The sequence below is a fragment of the Buteo buteo genome, chromosome 20 (genome assembly GCF_964188355.1).
Source record: "Buteo buteo chromosome 20, bButBut1.hap1.1, whole genome shotgun sequence".
In the NCBI taxonomy this organism is placed as follows: Eukaryota; Metazoa; Chordata; class Aves; order Accipitriformes; family Accipitridae; genus Buteo; species Buteo buteo.
In genome coordinates this window covers 13,988,482-14,005,522 of record NC_134190.1, presented here as the reverse complement: position 1 = coordinate 14,005,522, position 17,041 = coordinate 13,988,482, and the positions used below count along the sequence as shown (strand labels likewise).

At 38.5% G+C, this 17,041-nt stretch overlaps 1 protein-coding gene across 2 annotated transcripts in view; it reads left to right on the top strand.

Moving 5' to 3' along the window:
- Nucleotides 1–17,041, top strand: part of EXOC2 (exocyst complex component 2) — a 137,364-nt gene that overhangs the window by 32,295 nt on the left and 88,028 nt on the right. For both annotated transcript variants that reach the window (XM_075052051.1, XM_075052050.1), the window contains exon 6: nt 3,828–3,952. In XM_075052051.1, coding sequence (XP_074908152.1) covers nt 3,828–3,952 — 125 coding nt within the window. The remainder of the gene's footprint in view (nt 1–3,827; nt 3,953–17,041) is intronic.

The window sequence follows — 17,041 nt, the reverse complement described above, 5'->3', positions numbered from 1 at the left end:
CAAAAGTGAAGAACTTGGGAGCCCAGATATTCTCTTTGATTTACAGGTGAAGGGGAAAGCTTCAGGTAGTAGTGGATGCATCCTGTACGTTCACAGGTGGCTGTACCACTGGTTTCAAAGGGAGGTTTTTTTACTTCAGTAGCCATGGATCCATTATTAAGGAGTGCTACTGAGAAATGGGATTCATTTGAAAAGTGGGGTGGGAGCATCTTCGCCAGCAGGTTTGCACTTTGGTGACAAGGACTTCAAATTAGGATTATCAGGGGATGGTGATAACAGCTTGCAGTCAAATTAAGGGACAGAGTGCTACATGTATGGTTCAGTGATAGCATTGAGAGTGCTGTTGGGAATTACAAAACCAGTTGGAAGGGTCTAACCTCAGGTGCCTTTACACACTCGCATGGAGCCTGGGAAACAAGTAAGAGGAGCCAGAGCTCCACACATGGGATTAGATAATCATATCACTGGAATAAAGTGGGTTAGCTCATGTGCCTGGTGTTCTGTGATGGATGGGAAGAGGCCTTCTGAGAAAGATAACCAGGAAAGAAGAGAGGGACTTGACCTTTGTGTGAAGGAAGACTTTGCATAAATATATGGTCCCTCTTACAGAGCGGGTAGCAGGATGGTTGAGAGCTTGTTCAACAGGCTGGAAAGGGTGATCGCAGTGGGATGCGGAAGTGAACAAAGTCTTCCTTAAGCATCTTGAAGTCTCCAGAGAGCAGACCCTGGTTCCTGTACAAGCCTTCAGCCTCCCTGATATTTACAGGAAGGGCAGCAATCCAGGAGGCTTGTGCAGAGTTCTGGAAATGACTTCTAACATAGCCGCTAGGTGGGCAATCGGAGTGCTGCTTTCCTAAATCTGATTCTTGCAGGCAAGGCAGGGGATGTGATAACCAGGGGCAGCCTTGGCTGTAGCCGTTGTGAAATAGTTGAGTGCAAGACTGAGGGGTGTGGGGAAGGCAAGCAGCAAAGTACACACCTGGGGTTGGGCAACAGTAGCACGGAAGACAATCTGGTGTTTGTAACATGCCATGAATACCCATTGGCTGTCTAGTACAAATCATCTTCTGGGGTGTATCAGCAAGACTGTGTTAAGTAAGATGTGAGGATAATTATTCTGCCTGGCATTATTAAAGCTGCAGTTGAAGTGCTCTGCCCAGTTTTGGCCACTGCTTTAAGAAAGATATGAGAGCTGAGCCACAAAAATAGGAGTATATAAATATATGCGGGTATATGGCTTGAATGAATTAGGTGCTTTTAGAAAAGAAACAAAATTAATACAGAATGCATGTTCTGAAATACCTAATGGACAGTTCAAGGATAGCCATCAATTGCTCATGGTTTACCAAGAACAGAACAAGCTGTCTCACTTTGCAATAGGGGAGATTTAGGTTAGGTGCAGGTCAAAAACATATTAGATTGCTTAAGCCCTGGGACAGTGTAACTTGTAAAGCTGCAGAATCACCATCACTGGAGAGTACTGAGATTTGATTTGACAGCTGTCTGTCATAGATGGCTTAGGTACATTTAAGGATGCTGTGGATTGAGAAGATGAATTAAATGACTTCTTAGAACTGATTAAATGACTCTATCAGAATTACCATGGAATGTGAACAACAGCATAAAGTAATGGTTATATCTCTAATATGACAAGTTATCAGTAAAAACACTGATTTTTCTGGTCATCAGTACTATGAATTGATAACTTAAATAATTACATCAGCTGGTAAGGCCCCTTTTTGACTTTTACTGTGCCAGTGTGTCAGTACCTGAAAGTTCACTCTCCTGTAAATTTCAAGCTGCCTATTAAGAAAAAACATTTTAAACACTTTTTCTAGTATCAGCTTAAGTACTTCATGTTTCTTGGAAAAAAAACCTTCCATTGGTTTGTGTCTTTGTGTGTGAACAGTTTCAAGTCATGATCCCCTTGGTCCAGTGGAATAAAAAGTATCAATTTTTGTTTTTAAATGAAAGCTGGTTTTTTGCATGTTAATTCAGTTTATATTGGTTTATAAAATCTAAATCTTAGTTGTTGAACGTATAAAAGCTGTGCAAAACTCAACAGGAAGAATGGCTCAAAGGGTAGGTAGAATCCAGTCATGTTTTGAATCTAATTGTAAATAGCTATTTTAAAAAAAAGGCAAATCTGTTTTTTCTGTTGTTTTTTTTCTTCTCACTTCAAAATATGTAGTCTTAGAAATATTCTGGAATTGTATAATTATCTGCCCCATATCATTTGTGCTATTTTTCCGGAAACAAACAGCAATGGTTTAGTTCTTGTCCTCTATGTAACCTCACGTATTGGGAGTACTAAATGTGTGCTGTGGTGATGTTTTGGTTAGCTTATGTCTGTTTTTTCCTTGAAGGAAATTCTTTTTAAGCAATCAAAATAACTTTTTTTAATTTTTTTAAATTTTTTTTTACTCCTGGCAATATCCTGACAAATATAAATAAACTATTTAGAAGTATTATGAGATCATCAGATAACATGAAATGGTGCTTAAAAAGAGAGCTGTACAGCTTTTTGTTATTTTGAAAATGCTGCTGGTAAGTACTTCTTGTATGCCCAAGTAGACCAATCCAGCTATTGAGTAATGTGATTTCTGTCCAGCAGATGGAAACAGGAAATAAAGCAAAATGTTGTGACATCACCAGTATAAAAAGGAAAATGTCTGTAACTACACCAGTGTGTTTTGTCTCTCAGCAGATGGTGATAGCCTTCTCAGTGCCTGGGCTAAAGTTTGGTTTGTTCTCTTAATATGTCTTTTTATACTGCTGTTTAAAGTGGGCAAAGACTATTGGTGGAATTGCCTTATGTCTTAATTTCCTTACTTCATTGTTTCCCTCTCCTTGTTGAGGTATAGTGCAGTTTTTTGTTTGATCCTTTTGTATTAGAGAGATGGGGTTGGCCTGCAGGTAGGAGAAAAGACTTTAAGGATGGAAATCATGTGTTATGTTTGTATTTCTGAGCTTGTTCGTGATAGTGCTTTTATAATGAATCCAGTAGCATAACTACTGAGATCATATTCATCATCAGCAACAAAAATGATATGCAAGTAATGAAGAATCAGTCATGACCTAAGACTTCTAAAATAATTGCAGCTGCTTGCAAATAATAAAAATGTGAAATCAAATGTAAACTGGCAATAATCTAGAAATATTAGGAAACTAAGATAAAAAGAAACCTACCATACAAACAACAATGATGAGTTGGCAATTAATATTCCCCTGTGAAGTCTTTCAAAAATAATTCAGGAGACTACATATAAAAACATACTTTCATAAAGCAGGAATCTGTTCAGCTTCTCTTTATTTTTGCACTAATACTGTGTTCAGTTTTGAACTGTATGTCCAAGCCAACATAAAAATACTGAAGGAATCAGAAACTGAAAGTGAAAAAGGGTTGTGAACTAAGCTGCAGAGTTAAACAAATGTCATTATTAGAGACTTCTAGCATCCCAGTAGTTAATCTAGTATACTAAATGTAGTGAATTGTACTGTCACCTATTTAATGTAGTACAGACAGTTAACCAAGAGCAATGTTGCATGTTTAGAAAAAGTTACTTGACTAATTTGTATTATAAAGAAGTCTATTCCATCACAAGTGATAGGAGCCCTCCATTTATGATTAAAACTAAAAAATAAAAATTCTTTGGACTAAGAGTAAATTGTCATTATCGAGAAGCACACTCCTTAGCAATTACTCAGTCCTTAATAGTTGTTGCAAAAGTAGCTGGCCTTATTTTCCAAGTAAAATGTTCTGTTTATTCATTAGCTGACCTTACTTGTTGTTTGAATGTCACGGGGGTCTTCTTGTTTGTTTTCAGTTTTGATCAGCTCAAAACAGCTGTTGTGCATTTGAAGAAACAAGCCAATAAGAAAAATGAGGGGAGCCTAGCTTATGTGAAAGGAGGTCTCAGCACATTTTTTGAAGCACAAGATGCTCTGTCAGGTAAAGATACTTTGCGCTTACTAAATACAGTATAAAAGAAAAGACAATATCTGCATGTATGGTTGAATTTTTAATATTAAAAATATTGTTTTTCTTCGCAGTCTCTTCTAAAAGTGTATAATGAGCCCAAAATCTGTATTGCGTTGGTCACAAGGTGGGACTGGCTAGCTGATTGTTGTGGCATATTTGCAAAAGATGGCTCCAAATGTATCTTACAAGAATTGGAGGTATTTGATGAAACGGCTTAGACCACAAATCCAGAAAAGAAAGAAATGTTAAACTGGAGATAATATTAAGATGACTTAAAAACTTGATTTTATGATGCCTTATCCCATAGTCAGACTGTAGTATTTATATGACTATTCAGTACACTCTGAGTTGGGAAATCAAACGGCCTTTATATTCTGCTTGCCATAGGGAAAATGGAACAAGCCAGTGAGATTAGCTTAGTTGTCTGTGCCATTTATATATATATATATCTTTATATTTATTTTCTGTGTGTGTGTATATGTGTGTATATATATACATACACACACACGCACAGTCTTAAAGCATAAAATGTGTCTCAGGTAAAAGTTCATTGTGAGCTGCCATAGTCCTGTCTAGTTAGGGACTGTGCTGGATAAGAAAGTGACAGTGCTAGGCCATCCGCAATAGGTTTGACATTTACCACTATGCTGCTCTTCATAGCTACTGTATATTGCAGGAGTAGCACTCCTGATCATTGATCCTGTGTTATGGGTACCATGGAGTAAGAAAACTTGTATCTACTCATAGCCTCAGCCAAGCTAGCACTTCTGGCTTTAGGACCACTCCTTTGCAGAAGTACCAATTTTCTCTCAACCCACTTGCAGGCCACTTGCTAACTGATAGCCACTTCCATATGTCAGGGAAAAGGGAAGGTAGTTCTGTCTCACCTGGTGGTCCACCTGTATCAGTGCCGCAGGCAGATTAACCTGTGACCTGCCCTTCAGATGACAATATTTTCAAAAGTTGTTGATGGCTTTCAGCTACCTGCCTAATGTGATAATTTTTAAGAGGACAACTTTTTCCACAAGTGCAAACATACGTGCTTTGATAAGGAAGACCTCTTCTTGAGACATCTGAAGATTCTTCCTGTGAAGAAACTTAACTCCTACACATCTCTATTAACCCACCCAGAACTGACGTATTACTGATCAGTTTTGGAAAATCTTGGCCTAAATCTAGATAGGTTCAATGACAGAAGAGAAGTATTAAAGGATTTAGTGGAAATACTAAAGAATGTTGTGGTAGTCGTAGGAAGAGACACTAAGAAGAATCAGTATTTGGCATTCTTTAACTTTTCTTTTTAAGCTGAGTTTTTATTAAATGCTAAGAGAAATGATAATAGGCTGTTTCTTTGTAAGTCTTAAATATCTTGAAAATGTTGAAATCCTAGTTTTTCTTAAATACTTCAAAATCCTAAATAATCCTGAACAAATATTGAAATGTTACTTTTTCTTTTTTCACAACCAAATCTGCTTTGCATGTAGAGTATCAAATACTCTAAAATCAGCGTTCTGTTTCCAAACAGTTGCTGCTATGGAAAAAAAGTAGTGCTGGCAGACATATGTGTTATCCTGTAAGATTATTTTTTGGACCAGCAAAGACTTAGTAGGATTTACAGAAAGCTAACAAAAACCATAAATGTTGTGAGGTTTTAGAAAGACTGAACACAACTGAGTGATTTTTCTCTTGTCCTGTCTATTCAAGCATAGGCTTCTAGCCTTTGGAGACTGATCTCCTGATAAATTAAGAGGTCAGAGAGCAAGTAGGAGGGTGAAAAATATTAATAAAATTACAATAGGGAAAGCAAATTGATTTATTTCATTAACTACTATGGTCTCAATTTTAAAAAGTTATAATAGCTGTAATATTGTCTTGCATCTCTTATCTTTATCAGAGTGTTATTTTTACCTAAAATTAGAGTTTATCAGTGCAGTCTTTTAGATAAATTATGAACTCAAAACTTGGGATGACTCATGTGGTTCTTGGTGCCACTTTTCATCTGTAACCAACATGGCTTGGTTTTTGTTTTCTTCCCAGTGATCCCCTTAAGGGCTCGAAAGGAAGCAGGCTTGTAGCTTATGTTGTTAAAAATAGTGAATTAAAATAGTACTAAGAAAGAATGGCCTTGATGCTGTTGTAGAAAATTAGAGACTTGAAGTCTTAATCTCTTTATCAATTCAAAGCTATAACACTGGAGTTCAAGGGACTAAAATACAATACTTAGTTTTTAAATTCTGAAATGAAATTCTTAATGGGGATGCAGTGCAGGTTACAGCTGCCTTCTGTAGCATTTCAGTATGCATTTCTCTGTTGAAATTTCCTATTAAATGCATGTGCTGAAGTGTTTCCAATGCTTTTCAGTAAAAAAACCCCAACCTTTACTGCATAGGAGTTTCAGCTTTGTAATGCAGAACTGCTTATTTGCCCTTTCTTCCTCCTTATGCAGAATATTTTTGAGGGAGTGTAGCTGGAAAAATTGCATAACTTCTGAAAGACTTCAACCTGTGATAGGTACAATCAACAGCTAAGCTGGATGTGGAGAGGCTTCCAGTAGTAGCAAGAAAAAAGGGTATCTTTTGATGCCATCATGCCAGATGTCAAAGGTTTTCTCCAGAACATTTGATCACTACAGTTTTCTCAAAGAAGAGATTACAAGAATTATGTGTAAGCATTATTAGCATTGTTCTAGGGAAACAGCTCAGATGCAAGATTAAAAACAAAACAAAAAAAACCCCAAACAACAAACCCCATGAATTAATTAATTAAGGCCTGTCAGCTTGAACTCTGTACCGGGGAAGAATATGGAACAGTTCATCTTGAGTGCACTCACACGGCGTGTGCAGGACAACCAGGGGATCAGGCCCAGCCAGCATGGGTTCATGAAAGGCGGGTCCTGCTCGATCAACCTGATCTCCTTCTGTGACCAGGTGACCCACCTAGTGGATGAGGGGAAGGCTGTGGATGTTGTCTGCCTGGACTTCAGCAAGGTCTTTGACACTGTCTCTCATGGCATACTCCTTGAGAAGCTGACGGCTCATGGCTTGGACAAGTGTACTCTTCGCTGGGTGAAAAACTGGCTGGATGGACAAGCCCAGAGGGTTGTGGTGAATGGGGTGAAATCCAGTTGGCAGCAGGTCGACAGTGGTGTTCCCCAGGGCTCAGTATTGGGGCCAGTTCTGTTTAATATCTTTATTAATGATCTGGATGAGGGGATTGAGTGCACCCTCAGCAAGTTTGTGGATGACGCCAAGTTGGGAGGGAGGGTTGATCTGCTGGAGGGTAGGAAGGCTCTACAAAGGGATCTGGACAGGCTGGATTGATGAGCTGAAGCCAATTGTATGAGGTTCAACAAGGTTGAGTGCTGGGTCCTGCACTTGGGTCACAGCAACCCCATGGAGCGCTACAGGCTTGGGGAAGAGTGGCTGGAAAGCTGCCCGGTGGAAAAGGACCTGGGGGTGCTGGTCGACAGCCGGCTGAATATGAGCCGGCAGTGTGCCCAAGCGACCAAGAAGGCCAACGGCATCCTGGCCTGTATCAGAAATAGCGTGGCCAGCAGGAGCAGGGAGGTGATTGTGCCCCTGTATTTGGCTCTGCTGAGGCCGCACCTCGAGTCCTGTGTTCAGTTTTGGGCCCCTCACTACAGGAAAGACATGGAGGGGCTGGAGCGTGTCCAGAGAAGGGCAACCAAGCTGGTGAGGGGCCTGGAGAACAAGTCTTATGAGGAGCGGCTGAGGGAGCTGGGGCTGTCTAGTTTAGAGAAGAGGAGGCTGAGGGGAGACCTGATCGCTCTCTACAACTACCTGAAGGGGGGTTGTAGTGAGGTGGGTGCTGGTCTCTTCTGTCAGGTGGCTGGAGATAGGACGAGAGGAAACGGCCTCAAGTTGCGGCAAGGGAGATTTAGGTTAGATATGAGGAAAAATTCTTTACCGAGAGGGTTGTCACACATTGGAACAGGCTGCGCAGGGTAGCGGTTAAGTCACCATCCCTGGAGGTATTCAGAAAGTGCGTAGATGGGGTACTCCAGAACATGGTTTAGTGGGCATGGTTGATGGTTGGACTCAATGATCTTGAAGGTCTTTTCCAACCTAAATGATTCTATGTTTCTTAGGCATGCAATTATGAAATTCAAGCTTGTTAACAGAACACTAAATTAAAAATCCTATTATACTGTGGCTATACAGTGTTTGTGCAAGTTGATATAATGGCACTTTTCTTACATTTGTAAGGGTGAATTTGTGTGTCTTCTCCTTTAAAAAGGTGCAACTAGAATTTGTATGCATTTAAACAAAGCTACATGAGGAATCGTTTATATTTTGAAAGCTGAAAGATTGTTTCAGCAAAAAATCTTAGGGACATAGCCTTGGTTCTGCAAACTTTCAGTATTTGATGCTGAGCATACAACTGTCACAGATGAAAAGCGACTTAAGGGAAAATCTTTACTGAATACGTCTAGTCTGTCTTCCAATATGATTTAGATTTCCTGAGCTGCTTCATTTTGTTTTGGATTCCTTTGGGTAGATTTCTAAAACCTAATGCATTTTCTGAAGATAGATTTTTGTTGATGGGCAAAAATTTAGGCTCTCAATTTTCCCCTCAGATATCCTAGAACACATCTTCCAACCCCAATGGTTATGCTTTATAAACTGCAGGTCGTACATCTGTTTATACCTGCTTTAACTCATATACATTTAACAATGTTTGTTTCAAATACAGGAACTTGATCTGGGAAACCCTGAATTACTGATGATGGTGCAGTTTTTTCATTAATTAGGATCAGTAAGATCAGTCTGATCATAAGTGTGCTGTCAGACTGTATTACACATTTAAATGAGTATTAATCTTTTCACAAGGAAGCAACAAAAACCATTAAAAGCTATCCCCAGATGTTTGTATTTTGTGATTTAGAAACTGTTTACTAAGAAAATAAGAGGTCAAATAGGCCAGAACCCTTGCTTGTTTGGTTTAATTTCTTGGAAAACAGAATTGCCTTATCAGATCCTCAAGTCTCTCTGCCCGTTAGCCTGGCTGACAGTTTGACAGTGACTTTGCTGCAGAGATGTTCAACAGGAAGTTTGTTTCATCAGCTGAAGGGAGCTGTAAACTGAGCTGAGGGGAACTAGGTTCACCTCAACTTGACCCACTTGTCAACAACAGGGAGTTCAGCTGATTTATTTCCCATAATTCTAATTGCAACCTAGAAAGTAGCATTTCTAAAAGGGCTGCTGTTTATATGCTTGTAGACAAGTCATGTTTTACTGTCATGAGCAATTCGTGTCCCACACAGAAGTCTTTGGAAATTTAGCAAATTAATTTGCTTTGAATATACTTTTTCAGGAGTATTCTTACAAAGAGCCTTAGGCTGCAGAGTTTCTTTTTATTTAGGTGAAAGGAAAAAGATAGGGAAATGACCACTTCAGTTGCTCAATTATGAAAAAACATGCAAGTATGACATCTATATTGGCAAGTAAAGAAGATACTGTGTTGTCTTTTGAAACACGGATATGTTGAACAAATTTGAGATTTATATTTGACTCTTTAGTTTGCCATGGCAACAGTTCTTGTGCAATTACAACTACAAACACATTTTACATGATTTTCAGAAAAAAAAAAATCTATGTAAAAGAAGCACTGCTGGCTATTACAGCACTATTCCTTTTTTCCCTTTCCACCCCTGTTCAGATGTGTGGCCTATGAGAGTGCCAGTATGATGGAGAACTTGGACTGTAGTTGGTCTTTTGTCTAATACCTTACTTAATACATAAGCTAGGATAATGTTTACCTGGCTGAAATGATCCTATATCTGGTCAATGCCTGGGGGTTTTTTGGGTTTGTTTTTTTTGTTGATTTTTTTTCTTCCTATAGAATATTTTTACACTTCATCCCTTAAGGCCCGTTCTAGGATGAGCATGTCAGTGATCCAGGATCTGATTCAGTATGAATTAGTATATTCTGTTGCTACTATGTTAAATTAATTTTCCCTGAAACTAAAATAAAAGAAACAACTGGATCTGTATTCTAGTCTGAGCCATAGTGGGAATTTGAGAAACTGAAAACTGATGCTTGTCTGTCATATAAGGGTCCCTTTGCTTCTTGCTTTTGAGGAGTTATGTCATATTGGAATTTAAAGAGAGTACATACAGCCAATTTTTTATTAGTGGTTCTGTTCGCAAAATTGACTGACTGAGCAATTTTGAAGTGGTTTTACGTCACTAGCTCTTATCTCAGTTCGCTCTCTTGTCTTTCTGTCTGCTTATCCTATGAAATGCTAGTCCATGACTGGTTTTGGTAGGTAATACAGCATCAGACTGTTATACGAGGTTTTGCTGTTGTCACATTCCTGTTTTGTAACATATCTAATTCACATTTTTGCTTTACTTCAGTCTCATACACATTTTCCCAAATAGTATGAATTTTTATTAAACATGGATTTGGGTAAATCAAATTCAGACATATGATTATTACCTAAATGTTATGCAGCTGACTTGAAATGGCTAGAGTAGCTCTGTGCTGAATGCTCTGTGTGGTGTGTGTCAATGTTACCCTCTTCATGCCGCTTCAAGTGATAGAATATAGTCTTTGCAGGGTAAGAACAGCCTGCTATTAATAGCTAGTAATTTCCAATATGGTAATTCATAGAGGCTAAGAAAGAACAGGGCCACGGAAACAAGCTGGCAAGGATAAACAAAGATGCTGCACATATCGGGCATGTATCTAACAGCATATCGGTCACTTCAGATTAACAGTTTACGTGCATGTAGATGCCCCACAGTAGATGCAAGTTAGATTATTTCAGTTTAAGAATTAAAATCATGCCTACAAGTAGTCATGAAGCAATAGCTGATGTGCTCTAAGCTCGCTGTCTAGCTTTCCAAGTGGATGCTCATGTTGGAAGGCTTGAGTTATTTGTGCTACACTTACAGACAAAAGCTGAATGTGAAGCAATTGCAGTATCATTGCTACATATTTTGTCCTTACATTTATGGGCCTTCTCATGTATGCACAATGAAAAAATAGGCATGCTTGTCGAAAACTTGCGTTCTGATCTTGCAGTGCTAGGTAACAAAGGGAACATTGCAATGAGCAATGTATGCTGAGAGAGATGACCTGACAAAGGAATGCCAGTAAAGTATGTAAGTGGTGGTAGGTAGTTTAGTCTCAGGTGGCTGCTGCTTCTTCATGCAATGCCTATGATCAATTTCTGTAACAGACCAATTATTATCTTAATGCAACTCAAAAAAAAAAAAAAACCAAGCAAAAGTTATGTGATCATGATTGATAAAAGCCTCAACCTTTCCTTTCATGCAGGTTCTAGCATAGCATTGTCTGGGGAGTGTTTTTTGTTTCAAACAAGAGGTGGTCTGATTTGAAAAAGTGTGAAAGGGCAGTTGTCTCAGTCCATCATGAAAATTCTGTGCCCATACCTGTACCTGGCTTTATGCTAACTGCTCATATATATTCTTTTAAATCAGTAATTGTTTTAGAGATGTAAGCTAATTACTAGCAGAATTTCTCCAAATGGATGCACTTATGGCAGCTTTTAGCTACTGTGGCTGTCATGTTGTATGAATTTGTATTTATTCAGGTTAAGTTAATATTTTTTGCTTGCATTTGAAAAATAGTAAAGCATCAGAAAGATCAGGTTTGCAATTGCAGTTTTCCAATAGCAAGTACTGCAGTTCATTGCAAAAAATTACCTACAATTAACCTTGAGCCAGACTTGACCTACAAGCCAGCTTAATTTCATGTTACATTGTTCCATTTTAACTTCCATACCACTTTTAAAATACATGCAACATTTAAAAGATACTTTTATTTCTATCATTAGCTTTCATAGATCCAGAAGGTTAGCACTGTGTCAGTATAAAGAGAATAGCACTTCCCATACTCTAAAATTCTGAAGTATCCTGGCAAAGGCCTGGGTCCAGTCCTGGAATTTTTAGTGGATCCATAAGCAGAATAATAAATCATGTTTTCCCATCTATTTCTGAGATATTTACCCAGAAATATCACACTTGCTTAAATATAAACCTGTGTGAGAACGAAGTTCTCAGGCCTCACAATGTTGTTAGACTACAATTTTTGGTCTTTTATTTCCATAAAACCTCCCCTCCTAGCATTGTACTTCAATTTTTTTTTTAATCATTTTAAATATGTCCATTATCTTTGATTTTTTGCCACTGTGTTGGGTAAACAGACTTGAAAAAGTAAATGGTAGAGGAAAAAAACCACAAAAACACAATTAAAGGCAATGCTACATTTAGTTCAGTATTTTGTAATTTTTGCTTGGATTAGCAATGTTTACCAAAATAAAGCCAAGTTTGCCATGCAATTTGCAAAAAAATACCTAGAAATCTTGGGGGGGGATGGGGGGGTGGATGATGACACCAAACCAAACAAAAAAAAAATTAGCAGTACTTACTAATGGCCATAGTAAACAAACTTTAGGTGTGTTTAGGTTTTCATCATGTAATGTATTACTAGCTCTGTTCATGACATGCTGTCTTTATGTATCTCTTTGCTCATTATATATAGCTGTGCACTTCTGCTGAATCCATTCAGAAGAATTTTTACCCTACATAGGGGTGCTGTCCTTGTCAGTAGCCTCCTTATGTTTTGTTCAAATTACAGAAAATAGTTAATCTTCTGATAAAAGAAACCAAAGGCATTTTTATTCATGTGTTGGTGTGAATCCTTGAAGCATGTTAACATGTGTTCTTCATCCCTCCATTACTGTGCTTTGGTGCCAAGTTCTTTATAGTTACCACATCAGAACTTCATAAATACTTTGAGTCAGTCTTTCCTTTTTTGTATTTTTTTTTTTTTTTCCCCTCTTATTTTCTGCATCTGACTAAAAGGGTTTAATTCATTTCAGGTACCTCTTTTTTTTTTCTTTTTTTCTTTTTTTCTTCTTCTTTTTCCCTTTAACCATACTTCTGTGGAAATGAGCAAGATTTTCAGATATACCAAATGCATTTCTAGCCATCTTTTAATGAGAAAATGGTAGAAAACTTGTATCTATGTTGCTTTGAGCTCAGTTAGGCTGAGGAATTTTTGAGAATACCACCTTTGGTGCCTATCTCAAAGTATGTTTTAAAAATGTCTAATGAGAAAAACAAGAATGAAATTTGCAAGTCAAAAACTGCATGACCCTGGCAAGTGTGGCTTAATTTATTAGATTTATGGTTGCCAAGTAGAAAACCATATCCTTCCTTAGATTAAATAAAAGTGTTTTCAACATGAGCAGCAATTAATTAATTGCAGTTTATTTTACTTACAAGGCCTGTACTATGGCTTGTTTGCCACATTGAACTTTGCATGTGATTTGGCCAAAAATAACCAATTCTGAAGTATTTAGTTGCAGTTTAGTGATTGTGAGCTCTAAACTTAGTCTTTTCACTATTATTAGTTAATATCTCACTGCAGCTCTGAAGTTTGCAAGCCTTTAAGTATTCTGACTTAGCTGGGAAACTTGAATACTCGTTGGCAAAGATGGTACAAAATACAGTTAATTTTCTGGCCTTACTTGAAGCATTGAGACCTAGCCTCTCCTCATCTTTATTTATTGTATGCTTCTTACAGTACAGATCCTCAAAAATGGTAAACAGGCTCTCCTAGGTTTTCAACTGCTGTTCCAACTTGTATAGTTTGTATTGGGTAAGTCCAGGGTAACTGACAATTCAAGAAAAAAATCCTATCCATCCTTTACTTCAGGCCTTCAAAGACCTAAAATTTTCTCCTTGCTCTTTTTACTGCAGCCAGTGATGAGCTGAGGGTATGAAATGGCATTTGAAGATAGTCTTAACTGCTGGCTACTGAGAGGTGTAGGCTGGCTTTCCACCTGCCCTTGGCCATGTGCTCCTTCCTCTTCCCTTATATTGCAGTGGTGCAGCTGGGGCAAGGTTTAGACAAGCTCACTGATCAATAAAGAATAGTCTCTTGCTTACTGAGTTTTCCACCAAATCATCTTGCTAAGGCTGCCCTGCAGCTGTGATTGCTTGATCTAGAAAAAGAAAGCATGTGGGTGCAAGAGAATGGGGATCGTCCTCAACAGCACCATCCCACTGTTACATGGTTTTAGTACTCTGAGATAAGAGTAACTTCAGTATCTATTGATTCCTTCCAATCAGATTCGGTCTACATTTTTCTTAACTGCATGTAGTTTTGCTTGTCTAAACTTCTAACTCAGAGACTTTTTGCCTGGTCCCCATGGGAGGGACATGTACTTAGCTTTTTAAAAATCAGTTGATGCAAACAAAGTAAGCTTAGGCTTTCTGATAAAGCATTTTTCATAACATTTTTCACTATGAAAACTTAAAACTTTTTTTTGTAACTCAACTTTGGTATAAGTGTGAATGCACTTATTGCTAAACCTGAATGTAATGTGTAAAAATAACTTCAGCACACAAAGAAATTGTCACATTAAACATGTAGAAGGAAATGTAACAATCATACTCTGTGTACACAGAGTAATTTAGGTAGGTCTACACTTTTCTCAGTATGTCCTAAAATACCTTACTTCAGACAGTGGTCACAAGTTCTGCCAGAAAACCTGCTCCAGCCTGGGTTCCTCTCTCCACAGGTCCGCAGGTCCTGCCAGGAGCCTGCTCCAGCATGGGCTTCCCACGGGGTCACAGCCTCCTTCGGGCATCCCCCTGCTCCGGCGTGGGGTCCTCCCCGGGCTGCAGGTGGAGATCTGCTCCCCCGTGGACCTCCCTGGGCTGCAGGGGGACAGCCTGCCTCACCATGGTCTTCCCCACAGGCTGCAGGGGAATCTCTGCTCCGGCGCCTGGAGCACCTCCTGCCCTCCTTCTGCACTGACCTGGGGGTCTGCAGGGTTGTTTCTCTCACACGTTCTCACTCCTCTCTCTGGCTGCAGTTTCTGATATGCAGCTTTTTTTCCCCCTTCTTAAATACGTTATCCCAGAGGCGCTACCACCGTCACTGATGGGCTCAGCCTTGGCCAGTGGCAGGTCTGTCTTGGAGCCGGCTGGCCTTGGCTCTGTCAGACACAGGGGAAGCTTCCAGCAGCTTCTCAAAGAAGCCGCCCCTGCAGCTCCCCTCTACCAAAACCTTGCCGTGCAAATCTAATACATCCAAAAATACCTTTTGATTTACGCTACCAGGTACATATGCTTAATATGCCTTTACCTGTACTCCACAGTGCTTTCCACCTTTCTACAACTTAATACCTTGGGTTTTTGGGGTTTGGTTTTTTTTTTTTTCTCCATTGACAGCTTTTTCTTTGTCTGAACACAGCTATGAATTGGTTTAATGGGATCATTCTTCCAGGGTTTCCAACACCACTATTTTCAAACTAAGAATTTTAAATACTTTATGCCAAGCCACTAACTTTAAATGCTACGAGTGTGAAAATGTTATCTTCTGTCCTCTAAAAGGAAGAGGAGGGAGTAATATTGCTATTGTATATCCTTATCTAAAGGAGATGAGAAAGAGAACTACTTTGGAGAAGATGTGTTTTAAAACTTTCAGGAACTGGTTAATGAGCATTATACAGTTTCTAAAGAAGCTGCCTTCAGAATCAAAAAATGTCATGAACTGTAGGGTTTTTTTAAAGTGCTAACATGGTAAATTATGCTCTTTCAAAACTTCTTGTTCTGTACGTTAAAGGAAGTCTTCATCATGTTTTACCTTTTGTTGCCAATATATGTGCTTTGATAGAGGTTTAGATGTTACAGTTCAGTTTTGGAAATTCTTAGGTGTGTCCCCTTCAGGAGTAACATGACAGTTAATTGGTCAGCAATTAATGCTATGTAATTGATGGTTCCAAAATACTAAATTTTAAAAATCTCTGAGGCAACATAAAGCTTAGGGGTTTTTATCCACATCCATTTAGAAAGTATCTTTCAAAAATATGCTTCATAGAATGATTTCAAAATAAGTAAATTAAAATCATTACACTTTGATGCGGTTCCAATAGTACTTGCAGCATTTGGTTTTAAAATATCTGTTTATGTTCTGATGAACTTGCCTTTCAGTATGTAACATTAATTGCAGGATGGTAATTGGCTGCCCCTGACCAGAACTGATGGATACAAATGGAATTATATCATTAAAACCTTTAATGGTTTTGTTATAAAATTGTAGAGGTATTCTTGTAGGCAAGTGGTATTCATGTCATATATGAAATATGTGCTACAGTTAATAATACACCATCTTTTTAAGGTAGACCTCTGTTCCTTAAAATATGCAAGAATCTATTAGTTTTAGTTTATTTCATTTAAGTGTTGATTGTCTTAAGAAATATGGTGTCCTAAATTAGAGGAGGAAAAAAAAAAAAATCTAATGACTTTGATAAAAATAGAGATGCTCTTGCATTTTGAAGAAAGCAAAGCTTCCTGAAATTCTTTGTGTAGGATCAAGGGATTGAAGGGTCAAATGTAGATGTCTGAGAATAATGGAATTTTCTCTCTCTTTTTTTTGGTTTTGTTTTGTTTTAACACCCCCACCCCTCCAAATGAAAATCTTTCCTTTGAAGGACGCTGGTCCTGTTTCAGAATAGCCGCCCTCTCTCACTGCTTACAGTAGGACTGAGGCCACAGGGCTGCCTTACTAAAGATAGTTTCTGTCCTTGTTTGCTTGTTCTTAATTTGCATCTATGTAGCACGGGCAAGTAGGGATGGCACTGTAGAGGGAAGCCAGTTGGTAATGATATCTCTATGTGTATGTTATATGCAGTTTGGGGTGGTAATTTAGACTAGCTTGAGTATCACCCAGTGGATTGAATTCTAGTTATCGCCTGAAGCACATTAGGTATACTCATGGAGTGCATCTTTTAGGTTTTTTCCATCTTAGAAGAATCTAGTTGAGGGACTCAGGTTGCTCTGCCATGCAAACCTCATCAAGATAAGCTGGGACAATTGGGAGACTGGTTTCAAAACTGTATTTCTGTTTTGAACTAAAATACATTGTTACTCACTTTCCTCAGAGCACTGAGCATCACTGTTTTCAAGGGTAGCTTAGCTTTGTTTTATGATACTGAGAACCAGCAGGAAGCAGTAGGAAGTTTTTTAGAAGCCTTAATTTTATCTAAAGCGACAG